This window comes from Chiloscyllium plagiosum, unplaced genomic scaffold (assembly GCF_037043375.1).
Source record: "Chiloscyllium plagiosum isolate Xiang-an unplaced genomic scaffold, Cpla_swu_hap1 HiC_scaffold_1, whole genome shotgun sequence".
NCBI lineage: Eukaryota > Metazoa > Chordata > Chondrichthyes > Orectolobiformes > Hemiscylliidae > Chiloscyllium > Chiloscyllium plagiosum.
Window position 1 is genome coordinate 74,101,684 of NW_028270139.1, and position 14,180 is coordinate 74,115,863.

The 14,180-nt window shown below is 42.6% G+C and overlaps 2 protein-coding genes and 1 pseudogene across 7 annotated transcripts in view; 1 reads left to right on the forward strand and 2 right to left on the reverse strand.

The window, feature by feature from the left end:
- Nucleotides 1-7,420, reverse strand: part of ociad2 (OCIA domain containing 2) — a 33,557-nt gene extending 26,137 nt beyond the window's left edge. For all 6 annotated transcript variants that reach the window (XR_015757422.1, XR_015757420.1, XM_043691190.2 and 3 more), the window contains exon 1: nucleotides 7,279-7,420. Coding sequence is in view for 4 of the 6 variants with exons in the window: in XM_043691190.2 (XP_043547125.1) it covers nucleotides 7,279-7,335 (57 nt within the window). In the remaining 2 variants the exon portion in view is untranslated. The remainder of the gene's footprint in view (nucleotides 1-7,278) is intronic.
- Nucleotides 3,208-14,180, forward strand: part of LOC122555690 (PGAP2-interacting protein-like) — a 166,171-nt gene continuing 155,198 nt past the window's right edge. Inside the window, exon 1 of the mRNA XM_087988008.1 lies at nucleotides 3,208-3,574. The gene's annotated coding sequence lies outside the window, so the exon portion shown is untranslated. The remainder of the gene's footprint in view (nucleotides 3,575-14,180) is intronic.
- Nucleotides 4,668-7,194, reverse strand: LOC148152143 (large ribosomal subunit protein eL8 pseudogene; annotated as a pseudogene).

Here is a 14,180-nt window from a genome sequence, read left to right on the forward strand (position 1 = left end):
TCCAGGCTTTCACTGTATTTAAAATGACTGGATTCTTACACTGCTCTGTCACAGGTTTCATCTTATCCATAAATAATAGATTAACTAGGGGACTTCTCAACTGCAAAGCTTCAACATCAAGCCAAATCGACTCCGAATCCCCCTGTACCCAGCATTAACATATGCTAACAAAGCGCTTATCTGATATTTCTTCAAGTCTGGAAGATCCACCCCTCTCTCACCTGCAAAGGCTGCAATTTGGTAAATTTAATTAGAGGGTGCCTGTACACCAAATATTAGACCCTAACCAGCCACTGAACCTACGTAACACTCATCTGGATAGTAACAACAGGAGCATCTCGCGGGGCACAGCAGGCGGGGAAGAATATTCATTTTAATCAGGGCTATTGGGCTCAACCACGATCTCAGTAACCCCTCCCACCGCTGCAAATCCTGTTTTATCCTCTCGAATAGTTGTACATAGTTAGCTTTATACAGTTGGTGGAAGGAAGGGGTAATGAAAATTCCCAAATACAATAAACCTTTCGACAACCATCTAAACAGGAAGTGCATTCCATCCTTCAGATTAGGCACCTCCACTAATCCCCCCACCGGCATGGCTTCCGATTTTGTAAAGTTAATCCTGTAGCCCAAGAAACTGCCAAATAAATTAAATGTTTGAATCAATCGAGGAATGGACTTCCCCAGATTGGCCAAGAACAAAGGAACGTCGTGATCTTATGCTACCGCATTCCCTCCCTTGGCGCCACTATTTCAGGATCCCTCCTGATAGCCTTGGCTAACAGCTCAATTGCCAAGGTGAATAACAGCGGTGGGAATAACCCCTGTCAATTACCTCTCCCAATATTAAGAGTACCTGACTTAGTGCCATTTGTAATGACTGCCATCTTAGGATCATTTTACAATACTGCAACCCATCTGGCAAAGGATCCCCCCAGACCAAAGCGCTCTAGGACCCCAAACAGGTACGGCCATTCTACCTGGTCAAACACCTTTTCTGCGTCTCGGGAGACCACGAGACCCGGGATCAATCTTTGCTGGCATACCTGCACTATGTTCAGTACCCTCCTGATATTGTTGGAGGAGCAATGGTCCTTAACAAAACCCATCTGATCTTCTTTTATAATACGGGGCAGGATCTTTTCCAATCTTAGAGCCAGCATCTTGGATAGGATTTTAAAATCTACATTCAACATTGAAATTGGTCTGTATGAGGCACATTCTTCAGGGTCTTTCCCCTTCTTTAAAATGTGGGTGATATTAACCTCCCATAGAGAAGGCGGCAGACAATACTGTGTATATGAATAGCTATAGATCCCCAGAAGTGGCTCCACCAACACATTTATGAATTCCTTATAGAATTCACTTGGGAATCTATCTGGCCCCGGTGCTTTGCCACCCTGGAGATGCCTTATTGCTTCCTGCACTTCCTGTTTAGCAAAGGAGACCTCTTTTTTTGCCACTTGTGTGTGCAATGAGTCAAGAGCTGCCCAGAGGGCTGTGACCTGCTACAGCTTGACCAAAGAGGGCCTGTTAATAATATGCTTCCTCAGCTATCTGCAGCCAGGTCTCCAGCATCCATTGTTGTTCCTCCCTCTGCCTCCTTCAAGTCGCTGAATATGAAATGATCAGGTCTCGTAGATATGCCTTAGTGGCCTCCCAAAGTATTGCTGGATTACAACCTGAGTTGATATCCGAAAAGGCCCTGAACTCTCTTCTGACGTACTCAACAAATTTGCTATCCCTTAACAGGAATGGGTCCATGCGCCAGTGCCCTGCATCCATTCCACCACCCTTGATTTTAACATCTAAATACACTGGTGCATGGTCCAAGATAGCTATATTCCCAACTTTGCACACCAATGTTCTGACCAAACCATCAGTTGGCATTAAAAAACATGTTAATTTCCGTATGGCACTTGTGTAGATTGCAGTAGAAAGTAAAGTCTCCTCCATTAGGGTGGAGATGCCTCCACACATCCACTAGTCCCAACTCCTCACACATGTCCACCAACTGCTTAGACTGCACAGGTGTACCTGCTGGGCCCCTTGGCACCCTGTCAACCTTGGGATCTATTAGGCAATTAAAATCCCCCTCCTATGATTGTGAGGCACACCCTAAGATTCATTAATTAATCAACTGCATCAATTAGAAATTTAAGAGGGTGCGCCGGGAGACAATACACATTCAAGATGCCATACTCAATGAATTAGAGCTTTAAGAATGATGAATGTCCATGTTCGTCCTTAATTTGCTCAGTTACCTGAAAAGGGAGGTTCCTTCTTACCAATATAGCCACTCCTCTACTCTTACAGCTGGAGGAGGATAAGAATACCCTGTCTTAACCCCCCCGCTGCAGTTTCAGATGTTCCTTGTCAGTTAAATGCACCTCTTGCAGTAGGGTGATGACCACCCTTTTCTTCCTGAGGCTTGGCAGCACCTTTCTTCTTTTAATGGGGCAGTGGCTCTCTTTTACATTTCAGGTGCACCACCTGAATAAATCACTTGCCATGTTCGTCCAATGCAGCCCGCGGCTTCCCAAGAGGAGGAGGCTTATCTGAGGTGTTACGAGAGTCAAAGACATTAATTCTATGAAGTCTAAAAACTATTCCTATAAAAACTACTACAACTTAAAAACTAATCCCTACATTTAACTGAAGCAAACACCCAAATAATCCCTAATTCACTAGAGATCTTCCCCCTTGCCCATAGCGGGCACTTCTCCCAATCCTTGTTACCGTCCCAACTCCCTCTCGCTGAGGCCATGCCCTAGGCCCAGGCAATTCACAGATGAGGAAAACCTGTTAATTACAATCAGAGAGTTAACAATGGATGCCCATCCCCCCTCCCTCTCATCTTAACCACAGATATATCCACGCCCAATACAAAAGCAAAACGACAACAGTAAAGAAAACAGGCCCCAGATAATACCCAACCAATCAATATATGAAATAATTCTGGTTTTACATCAAGGCGATATGTGTAAAGCCAATAACCACAAAAAAAGGGGAGAGACAAGAGAAAAAAAGGGGTAATAAAGAAATTTCAAAAAACCCATACAATTATCCGTAATGATGCCCCTCCCCTCCCATCCTGACTCAACTCCTTTAATTCAGAGAATTCACAAAGTCCTTCGCCTTTTCTGCAGCTTCAAAGTTATATACTGTCCCTCCATAAGCGAAACGCAACACGGTCGTGTACCTCAAGGAATACTGAATTTTCAGGTTCCTTAATTCTTTCTTAACTCCATCAAATGCCCTTCTCTTCTTAATTAGGGCTCCCGAGAAGTCCTGAAAAAATATTATTCTCGAGCCTTTGTACATTAAAGCCTGTGAATTTCTTCCCACTCTTCTTGCTGTTCAATTACTAACTGTTTTTCTTTATAATACAGGAATTGCACTAGGATCGGGCGGGGGCGCAGATCTGACTCGGACCTGCGCATTGTGATCCAGTGGGCCCACTCTATAAACAACAGGCCCGACTCCAACTCCAGCCCTAAGGACTTCGGGAGCCACTTCTCCAGGAAGCTGACAAGGTCCTCGCCTTCCTCGAGTTCCTGAAGACCCACAAACTGTAAGTTTTTCTTCTATTTTTATTCTCCAGGTCGTCGACTTGTTCCTGAAGGACCCGAACCTGGTCTTCCGGTGCTCGGATCCTACCTCCCGAAACCTTCGCCACGGTCTCCAATGCCGCAGTCCTCTTCTCTACTGCCTCTACTGTTTGGGTCCAACAATTGAATTTCCTGCTCATGCTTTTTTCAGCATGGTAGATAATGATTCTACTGCTGCTTCAATCTTCTCTCAGAGTTTGCCAAACTCCGAGAGTAAATGCTGCAGTCCCATTAGATCCAAAGCGGCCGCCACAGGAGTTTGAGCACTGGCTGCAGACACCCCCCAACTTAGTAGGGAAGTGCTCTATTTGCTGTACTCCTTTAGGCCCCTTTCCTTTATTCGATTTCATTCTGGCCTTAAAGCTGTCACACCACAGTTTTAGCAGCTCCAGACATTCAGCAAGTTTAAATTCGCTGTTTTTTTCTCCTGGGGGTGGTTGGTGAGGGGGGAGGGGTAAAGGTCCACCTTGCCTGGGGGCATGGCACAGAGCCCAGCACAGCAGACCACTCAGATCGCTACCATCTTGGATCTCCAACAATTTAATTTTTTAACATTACATGGTCTCCTGTCTTGTAACTTGGAAGTATACGGAGAAATTACACCATGGAGCAAACCATTGGTGTCAATGATTTCAATGGAATATTATGTTGTCTGTACTCTATCTTTACTGTCTATAAGATGCCAGTGAAGTGAATGCCTCATGGTAGGAGTCACATATCTGTGACAAACCAAGAACGACAGTATTTCATTTCTAGCCCAACCATTCCCCATCTCATAAAAGAAAAACTAAAATAGAATTGATTATCATTTACACTGTGAGTTGCCCAGGTTACAATTGTTCTCATGTACTAGCAGTTTGTTAATCTCATCGGTCTCAGAATTTGCATTGTACACATGGCTTTTAAATTATGCCAGTCTCTTAAAAGGTATGAGTACGTGATGTCATTGACAGTTCATCAGGGTGATGTCCTTCTCTGCAACCTGTCATTTCCATGTCACTTGTTGCCACAGTAACTGCTGTTGTTCCATTTCTGTTGATGAGGTGCCATGGGACTCTGGGTTTGATGGTTGATCCATCGTCTGTGCAGGTGGAGAGTTCACAACTTCCTGATTGCCGCTTACATTGAAGGACCATGTTCTTCAGTTCGGTTTATACACCTGTGTTGAAGTTGTATGTCTGGCTGTTCACATCTGCTGTGTACAAATAACAACTACCTATTGAAGATCCTAAGTTACCACTTGGACTGACTCTTGCTGACAGCATTTAATGTCTGTACCCTGATTGACTCTCCAATGCTCAATTCTGACAGCGGCTTGGCAGTTTATCAAAATGAAATTTGGCTTTCTGCTGTTTCACTTTGACTTTTGTCATTCTTGCCTGTTACTACTTTGGACAGCAATCATTTTGGTTGCTATTGGAAAAACAGTGTATGTGTGACATGATCCTAGCCTTTGGTCTGGATGATTTTCCATGCTGTTAGTGTTTCTTCACTTGAGGATTGCCTTGTATTTGTATAATTTCATTATGACCCTTTTGTCATTGTCACTGCCACCTCAGCCTTTCCATTTGATCAAGGATAGTGTGGAGCTGACATGTGGTGTTGAAATTCCTAATCTATTGTGAAACAATTGAACTCTTCACTTGTGAATTGCAAGCCACAGGATCTCATCACAATGTGTAGTACATTAGAAGTGTGAACACGTGTGTTTTTTGGCATCAACAATCGCACTGGTAGTCACTGAATTGAGCTGGTCCATGTGAAAGTATGAACCGGAAGTGCCAATGTTGGACGGGGGTGGACAAAGTCAGAAGTCACATGACACCAATACTTCACCTGATTACAATAAACCTGTTGGACCATAACCTGGTGTTGTGTGACTTCTGGTGTTGTCTATGTGCAAGTAGTCAGTATATTAGTCTATGATGACAAGATACTCAGTTCCTTTGAGAAGGTTTACTCCCAGCTTCATCCATGATCTGTTTGGGATGTTATATGTCATCAGTAGTTCTTTGGCCTGCTTAGCAAGTGAAGAGGTGTAATCTGGCTGAGTTCATGAGCTGGGTGTATGTCTCTGATCGCAAAGTGGGAATATTAAGATGAGGCCAAAAATCTGATGTCAGAGAGACAATATAGGGTCGAGTAAGTAATTAATATGGCAAGTTTGGTAAGATAGGATGAGGTGAAAAGGCAAAGTCATTCAGACTTAACCAAAAAAAGTAAGATTCTGCCCAATATTACAAATTCAATGGAGTACCATGTAGTCTGTATTTTATTAGAGCTGATGGTAACTACCTGCAATGAATGCCTCATGGTAGATGGCTAATAATTAAGGAAATATATTGCTACAGCTTTTCAATCCTAAATAAGTTTGCCCATTCAGCTGACTTCAGCTTCCACTTTTTGCGTGAACAGACAATTCCAATTATGTTCACCTAACATATTCTCTTATTATTTCATCAATATTTCCTTTGCCCAACTCTAAAGTCCGAGTTTTAGTCCCTCCTAGCTTAAAGCTTTATGGTGCTATGTGAATAAATACATAGTTAAAATACATAGTAATGCAGAACCTGACTGGTAATTCCTGCATATCTAGTATGATGCAATGGCTGAGGATACATACACAGAGCTGCAAACGTGAAATTTGATCTGTGAAGTGGAAAACTTTAAAAATTATTTCTTTTGATTAAGATCTACTTCATGCTGCAACAGACGCGTTGACATTCATGTTTTGTTTTTAAAAGATCAGTTTTACAGTTCCTTATAAACACAACGAGCTGACTGCGCACTGAGTGAGCCCAGGTTAGTTGTCAGTACCCTCGCCTTGGCCTTGCTCAGTTTCGCAGTCCGAGCCCAGAATACCTTCGCGCCACTGACCATGAACCTGATCAAGCCGTTTCTTGCAGTTTGTCCGTCCCGTCTCCATCAGTTTGGTCACTGTTCGCTTCTCCTCAGGGCTGATCCGAGCCAGGTACAAGACAGGGTGCCACCAGATGCCCGACCCTGGCTCTGCCTTTGACAGTGCAGTAAGGACCCCCACCCACCCACCCACCTTTCAGCAGAGAGCAGGCGGCACCACAACCAGCCCCACTGGATCGCCGCTCTCCAGCTGAGGTTTCTCCCGCAGCGGTGAGAGTGTTCACTCCTGCTCCGACTAACAGCGGCTGCTGCTTCTCCAGCCTGGTCTCAGGCCGGTATTTATGGACCAGCCTGAAGAGCTGTGTGTCCAGGTCCTGAGTGAACTGCTTCATTGCTGGGGGCACCTTCAGGTGCTGGGACACAGTGGCCCTTTAACACTGAAGCCGCACACGCCGAGACCATTTCACAGACTACCCCAGGTCCCTCTTGTACTGGATACCCCGACCAATTCCGAAGTGCTTGCTCCCTCTTCTCGAATAGAGGGGGTTCACAACCTTTTTCACCTCACGTTTCTCCCAAAGACGGAAGCGGGTGGGACCACCTTCTTGCCCTTGACTTTCTTTCCTTTCAGCATGGCGGAGAGATTGAAGTTTCACCCATCTTGTTCAATGTTTAAAAAACGCTACTTGTTCTCGAGAAATAAATAGTATGAAATTCTGCTGCAGTTACACTTACCTCTGAGTAGACTTCACAAGCAATTTCAGACCTGTGCTTTACTCGATGTGATATTAATCATCTCTTTACTTACTTGCTGCGGAGTTGGTGCAGGTTCTTGGTTTAGAGGAGGTGAAGTTTTGTTTGACATTGTTGTTCTTTCTCAGCAGCTTTCACTCAGCCAATACTAAACTGCGGAAAGCTAAGCGGCGACTTTCTCTTCCTGGTTTCATTTCTGACTTCAACACTCGGCTCCACCTCTTTCATACCTCCAACCTCAATTCCTTTTTCACCCAATGTCAACTTAATGTGTCATAGAGTCATAGAGATGTATAGCACGGAAACAGACCCTTTGGTCCCATTTGTCCATGCCAACCTGATAACCTAAATTAATCTAATCCCATTTGCCAGCATTTGGCCCATATTCCTCTAAACCCTTCCTATTTACATACCCTTGTAAATGTTAGAATTGTACTAGCCTCCACCGCTTCCTCTGACAGCTCATTCCATATAAGCACCACTCTCTGCGTGAAAAAGCTACCCTTTAGGTCCCTTTTAAACCTTTCCCCTCTCACCTCTATGCCCTCCAATTTTGGACTCCCTCACCTGGGGAAAAGACCATGGCTATTCAACCTTAATATGCCTGTCATGATTTTCTGAACCTCTATAAGGTCACCCCTCAGCCTCCAGTGCTCTAGGGGAAACATCCCCAGCCTACTCAGCCTCTCCCCTATAGCTCAAACCCTCCAGTCCCAGCAACATCCTTATAAATCATTTTTGAACCCTTTCAAGTTTCACAACATCCTTAATATAGCTGGAAGACCAGAACTGAATGCAATATTCCAAAAGTGGTTTAACCAGTGTGCTGAACAGTCGCAACATGACCTCCCAACTCCTATAATCAATGCACTGTCATTCATGTTTCAGTGAATTTGAGACATCGAAAAGTTTAGCGTTTTCTTAATACAGCTCAAACAAATGTTGATGCTGTTTATAATAGCTTTTAAATGAAGTCAAAATAATTATTGTCTCTGAGGTATTTTACTCAGAGGGTTTAAAGTTTGCAAAGGTAAATGTGATCTTCCATCACGTTATACTGACACAATCCTCCAGAAAAAAGCCTCCTATGCCTTTTGTGAGAATTATAAACTTCTGACTGTGACTTATAAGGTAAATTAGAGCTATGACTGTGAATCTCAAAGGCAAATGTTTCTGATCTTGCTCCACTGTATTGCCAGTATACCCAATAAGATAAGATGTACTGACGATAATAAAATATTTATACAGGACATTTAGTAGAAATATCAAGATGCTTAAACAGATACAAACAGATCAAAATCATATTTTAATAAAGAAATCAAAGCAGAGGGAATTCAGACATGCTGAGTTTCAAGAAAGTAAGGTGAGGTTGAATGGTTGCTACTTTAATGCTAGGAGTATTATAGATGACGCAGATGAATAAAGGACATGGACTGACATGTGGAATTACAATGTTGCTGTCATCACAGAGACATAATTGAGGGAGGGGCAGGACTGGCAACTCAACATTCCGGGGTATAGGGTCTTCAGGTAGAATAAGGAAGGATGTGAAAAAGAAGGTGGTGTCACATAAGTAATTAACAAGACAGTTATTACAATAAGGAGGGATGATGCTTTGGAAAGATGTTCTTCTTAGTCAAAAAGAAAAGAGAGGTAAGTATAAGCTTTAGGAAACTGAAATCAGACAAGGCCATTGAGGAATATAAATGATACAGGATTCAGGCTAAGAGCACTCTTTCAGTGAGTACTCTCTATCATTTGTTGGATGGAGGTTCCTCGGGTGATAATGAGCGATTATGGGAGGTTTGGGAGAGACAGTTAGATTAGATTCCCTACAGTGTGGAAACAGGCCGTTCGGCCCAACCAGTCCACACCGACCCTCCGAAGAGTAACCCACCCAGACCCATTTCCCTCTGACTAATGTACCTAACATTACGGGCAATTTAGCATGGCCAATTCACCTAACCTGCACATCTTTGTGACTGTGGGAGGAAACCAGAGCACCCGGAGGAAACCCACACAGACACAGGGAGAATGTGCAAACTTCACACAGATAGTCACCTAAGGCTGGAATCGAACCTGGGACCCTGGTGCTGTGAGGCAGCAGTGCTAACCACTGAGCCACCATGCTGCCCCTAGGGATGGAGATCACTCCGACAACTTGGGAGGACATTTGTAAGAATGCGAGGAAGTTTTCAATATGTAATAGGACCCGTGCTATGCAGCCCTTCATAGGCTCATCTGGCCCCAAATTGTCTTGCAAAATTTAAGCCAGCTGTGTCATCAATGTGCCCCAAATGTAAAATGAATACGGGTACCCTCACTCATTGTCTGTCGTCCTGCCACAGGCTCCGTACATATTGGAGCGCTGTGGCAGGAGTAATAGAGAGGGTCTTGGGGACCGAAGTCAAGGTGGACCCGATTTCTCTTCTCCTGGGTTTGCCGAATTTATCTCTTTTAGATGTACATGGGCAAAAGCTTTTCAGCATCCTTAATTTTTGTGTGAGGAAGAACATTCTGATGCGCTGCATTTCTGAGAACACCCCCGCCTCCCCCTCCCCCTACCCCTCGGGTCTATCGGGTGGCATAACTTAATTTTGGAACACATTCCTTTGAACTTTCTTGCAAACATGGTGCACCACAAAACTGACAATTTTATAAAACATGGCAGCCCTTTTTGAATTATTTGGAAGCAGATCTGTCCGCCATTTAATTAGGGCTTTTGTCAAGCCATGGTGGTTTGGTTTAATAAGCCTAATTTCCTGAGAGGAATAATTTTGAGCAAACGTGAGTTTAATAATTGATGCTCTCGAAGGTTGAGAGCTGAGGTCTTGTTATGCTGAGCGACATTATTTATTTACTTATTTATTTATTGATCTGTAATAAGCATAGTTGTGAGTTCTTTTGTAGAGTAGTATATAGTTGGTTTATTGTTTATTGTTGTTTTTGTTGTTATAATATTATATTTTCATATTTTTGTAATTTTATAATTAAAGAAAGATTTTTTTCAATAAACATACCTTCTTAAAAAAAAGGAAACTGAAAAGAATTTAAACAAGGAATAAGGATGGCTAAAAGTGGCCATGCAATGTCATTGGCAAGTAGGATTAAGGAGAATCCCAAGGCATTTTATACAGATATTGGGAGGAAAAGGATAGTTCAGGAAAAGGTAGGTCCATTCAAGGACAAAAGAGGAATTTATGCATGGAGCCAGAGAAAGTGGGTGAGGTATTTAATGACTACATTGCACTGGTAGTTACCAAGGAGAAGGATGTAGATGGTAAGATGAAGGAGGGGTATGTTGACATTCTAGGGCCTGTCAATACTAAGAAGGAGAAGGTGTTGGAAAACATTAAGGTAGACAAGTTCCTTGGGCCTGGTGGCATCTATCCCACCATACTGTGGGAGGCAAAGGAGGACATTACTGAGGGCTTGACAAAAATCGTTGTATCCTCTTTAGCCACAGATGAAGTCTCAGAAGATTGGAGGATAGACGATGTTGTTTCTTTGTTTAAGAAGAGCAACAGGGATAATTCAAGAAATTATGGGCCAGTGAGCCTTACATCAGTGGTAAGGAAATTTATGGAGAAGATTCTTAGTGATAGGATTTCTCACATTTGGAAAATAATGGATTTATTAGAGATAGTCAGCATGGCCTTATGTGGAGGAGGTAATGTCTCGCAATTATGATTGAGTTTTTGAGGAAGTGACAAAGATGATTGATGAGGGTAGGGCAGTGGATGTTTTCTAGATGGATTTTACTAAAGCATTTGACAAAATGCCTCATGGTAGGCTAATATAGAAGATATAGACATATGGGATCCATCGTGAGTTGCTAAGTTGGATACAAAATTGTCTTGGCAATAGAAAATAGAGGGAAGTTGTGGAGGGGTGTTTTTCTGACCAAAGGTCTGTGACAGTGTGTTCCACAGGGAACGGTACTGAACCTCTGCTGGTTGTAATTTTTATAAATGATTTGGAGGAGAATGTAGGTGGTCTGATTAGTAAGTTTGCAGAATACATGGAAGTTGGTGGAGTTGTAGATTGTGAAGCAGTTTGTCAAAGGATACAGCAGCATAGAGTTGGAAAGTTGGTTAGAGAAATGGCAGATGGAGTTTAATTCAGACAGGTATGAAGTGATGTGTTTCAAATGCAAGACAAAAGTATACAATTAATAGCAGGACCCTTAGGAACATGGATATACAGAGGGATCTTGTAATGGAAATCCATAGCTCTCTGAAAGTGGCAACACAATTAGATAAGACACATGGCATGTTTGCCATCATTGGTCAGGGCATTGAGTATAAACATTGGCAAGTCATGTTGAAGTTTTAGTTAAAAACTTTAGTTAGGCCACATTTGGAGCATAGTGTGCAGTCTGGTTGCCACACTTTTGGAAGGATGTAGAGGCTTTGGACAGAGTGCAGAAGAAGTTTACCAACATGTTGCCTGGATTGGAGTCAAATAGATCAGGAAAGATTGGATAAACTTGATTGTTTCCACTAGAGCAGGGATCAGTGCTGGGTCCTTTATTATTTGAGATTGACCTATGCATTTTAGCTATGTAGGAGGCTGGATAACCTCAGGTTATTTTCTTTGGATGGGGCATAGAGAATAAAAATTGGCTTGTAATGTTGCAGCTGTATAGAAATTTAGTTGGGTCAAATTTAAAATAAAGTGTACAGTTCTGGTTGTCACATTACCAGCAAGATGTGGAGGTTTTGGAGAGAATGCAGAAATTGTTTACCTGGATGTTGTTTGGTTTGGAGAGTATAAGCTAAGGGAACAGATTGGACAAACTTGGTTTGCTTTCACTTGAATGTTGGAGGCTGAAAGGCAACCCGAAAGAAGTTTACACAGTTATGTAAGGCGTAAGTAAAATGGATAGTCAAAGTATTTTTCCCAGGGTAGAAGTACAGCAGGTTACTGGGTTAGTGTAGGGGTTTGAATCTGGGTGGGATGCTTTTCAGCACTGAATTGATGGGCTCATTGTCCTCTTTCAGCACTGTAGGAATTCTATGATTCTATGATAAAACATCAATTACTGGGGACATAGGTTCAAGGTAACAGAGGGTAAATTTAAAAGAGATGTGTGAGGTGAGTTTTATTTTTACTCAGAGAGTGTTAAATGCCTGGAATGCAGTGCCAGAGGAGGTCATAGAAGCAGATGCGAGCAACATTTAAGAGGCATTTTGACAGATACATGAATAGGGAGGGAAAAGAGGGATACAGCCCTTGTAGAGACAAAATGCTTCTAGTTTAGAAAGGCACCAAGTGTGTTGGTGTGGGCTCGGTCGGCCGAAGGGACTTTGCTGTGCTGTACTGATTCTTGTTCTTTGTACGTCTCTGGACTCGTAATCCAGAGGCTCAGGCTGTTACTCCATGAACAGGATGCCAGGATTGAAAGAAGTCAGCATTACTCAAGACATCCAGAGATTGAATCACCATTGTGACAATAGAATGGCTTTAAGTGGTGTATTTTATCCTGGTTGTTTTAATGGAGAGGTTGAGGCAGAGATGGAGAATGGTGTGTTCCAAGCCAATAAAATAAACAGCTTGTGAAGGCTTGGGTTTTTCTTTGAACATTGGAATAGTAGAAGCAGTATGAACAGATGGAGTCAGGCTCCCACAGAACCAAGATTTTAGTTTAACTTTCAGTCATTGCTGGGGTCTTGAAGCTGAAGGTGGGAGTAACTACATCTCTCTCTGTTACAGCTAAAAACTTGCATTCTTTTCCTGCTGCCAGAATCACATATAATACTATTTGTTTTACTAAATTTGTCTTTGCCATGGGTATGTTTATGGGATGTTACCATATTGGAACAGTTGCTGTTTCGTAGTTAAACTGCTATACAGTTAACTTTTCCAGGTTGAAACTTTATTGCTGGAACAGCACAGCAGGTCAGGCAGCATCCAGGGAACAGGAGATTCGACGTTTCGGGCACAGGCCCTTCTTCAGGAATGTCATTCCTGAAGAAGGGCCTGTGCCCGAAACGTCGAATCTCCTGTTCCCTGGATGCTGCCTGACCTGCTGTGCTGTTCCAGCAATAAAGTTTCAACTTTGATCTCCAGCATCTGCAGACCTCACTTTCTCCTCCAGTTAACTTTTCCAAAAGAGTTAAAGTTAGATCAATTCTTCTTTCTTTCTTTTGTTTGTATTTTAAATGGGTGTGAGGATAAAGTGTGTTTTGCTTAAATCCAAGTAGTATAACCAATTAAATTACATCTAGAATACAGTACCTTCCACTTGCCTTGAAATAAGTTATGGTCTAGGCTATCTCCTTGATATATTTGAAGGAGGTGTGGTCTGATCCATAACACCGCATCATTCTTGACAATACTCTCCTGTAGCTACAGAACCTCTTGAAGACTGCAGAAAAAATTAAAAGTCGTAACAAACTCCTCAGTAAACTAGTCCACCTCACAGTGATCACAGGTCAAGATGTTAGGTACTTCAGCTCTTCTTATCACATACCAATTGCAGAAAACTACATCACAGAATGGTACCAAGCTTATTGAGGTACGGTTCAACTCAGCAACTCTGTTGGACTCTAACCTGGTGTCATGAGATTTTGACTTTGTTGACCCCAGTCCAACACTAGCATCTCCACAGTTGTTCCTTCACTTCTCTGAAAGCTATGGTTTGGCTACACAACCATTTCCAAGTTTGGCCCATTTTTAAGAGTTAATGTAAAGGTGCCAGAATGGAGGCCAGGTTATGTATGAACTTTCCGAAATAATTCACTAGCCCGAGGAAAGATCTAAGCTTCATAGCATGGGATTGTCCTCACTTTATTTTCCAACTGGTGTAATCTAGTTTTGTCAACTCTGTAGCCCAAGTCATTTGGGGTGCCTGGAACACATTTTTTTCCCTTCTAAGGTGTATATCTGCCTGAGTGAAACATCTAAAGACTATATCTAAATTCTTTAAGTACTGTACTCCTTTTTGGTCTTCCC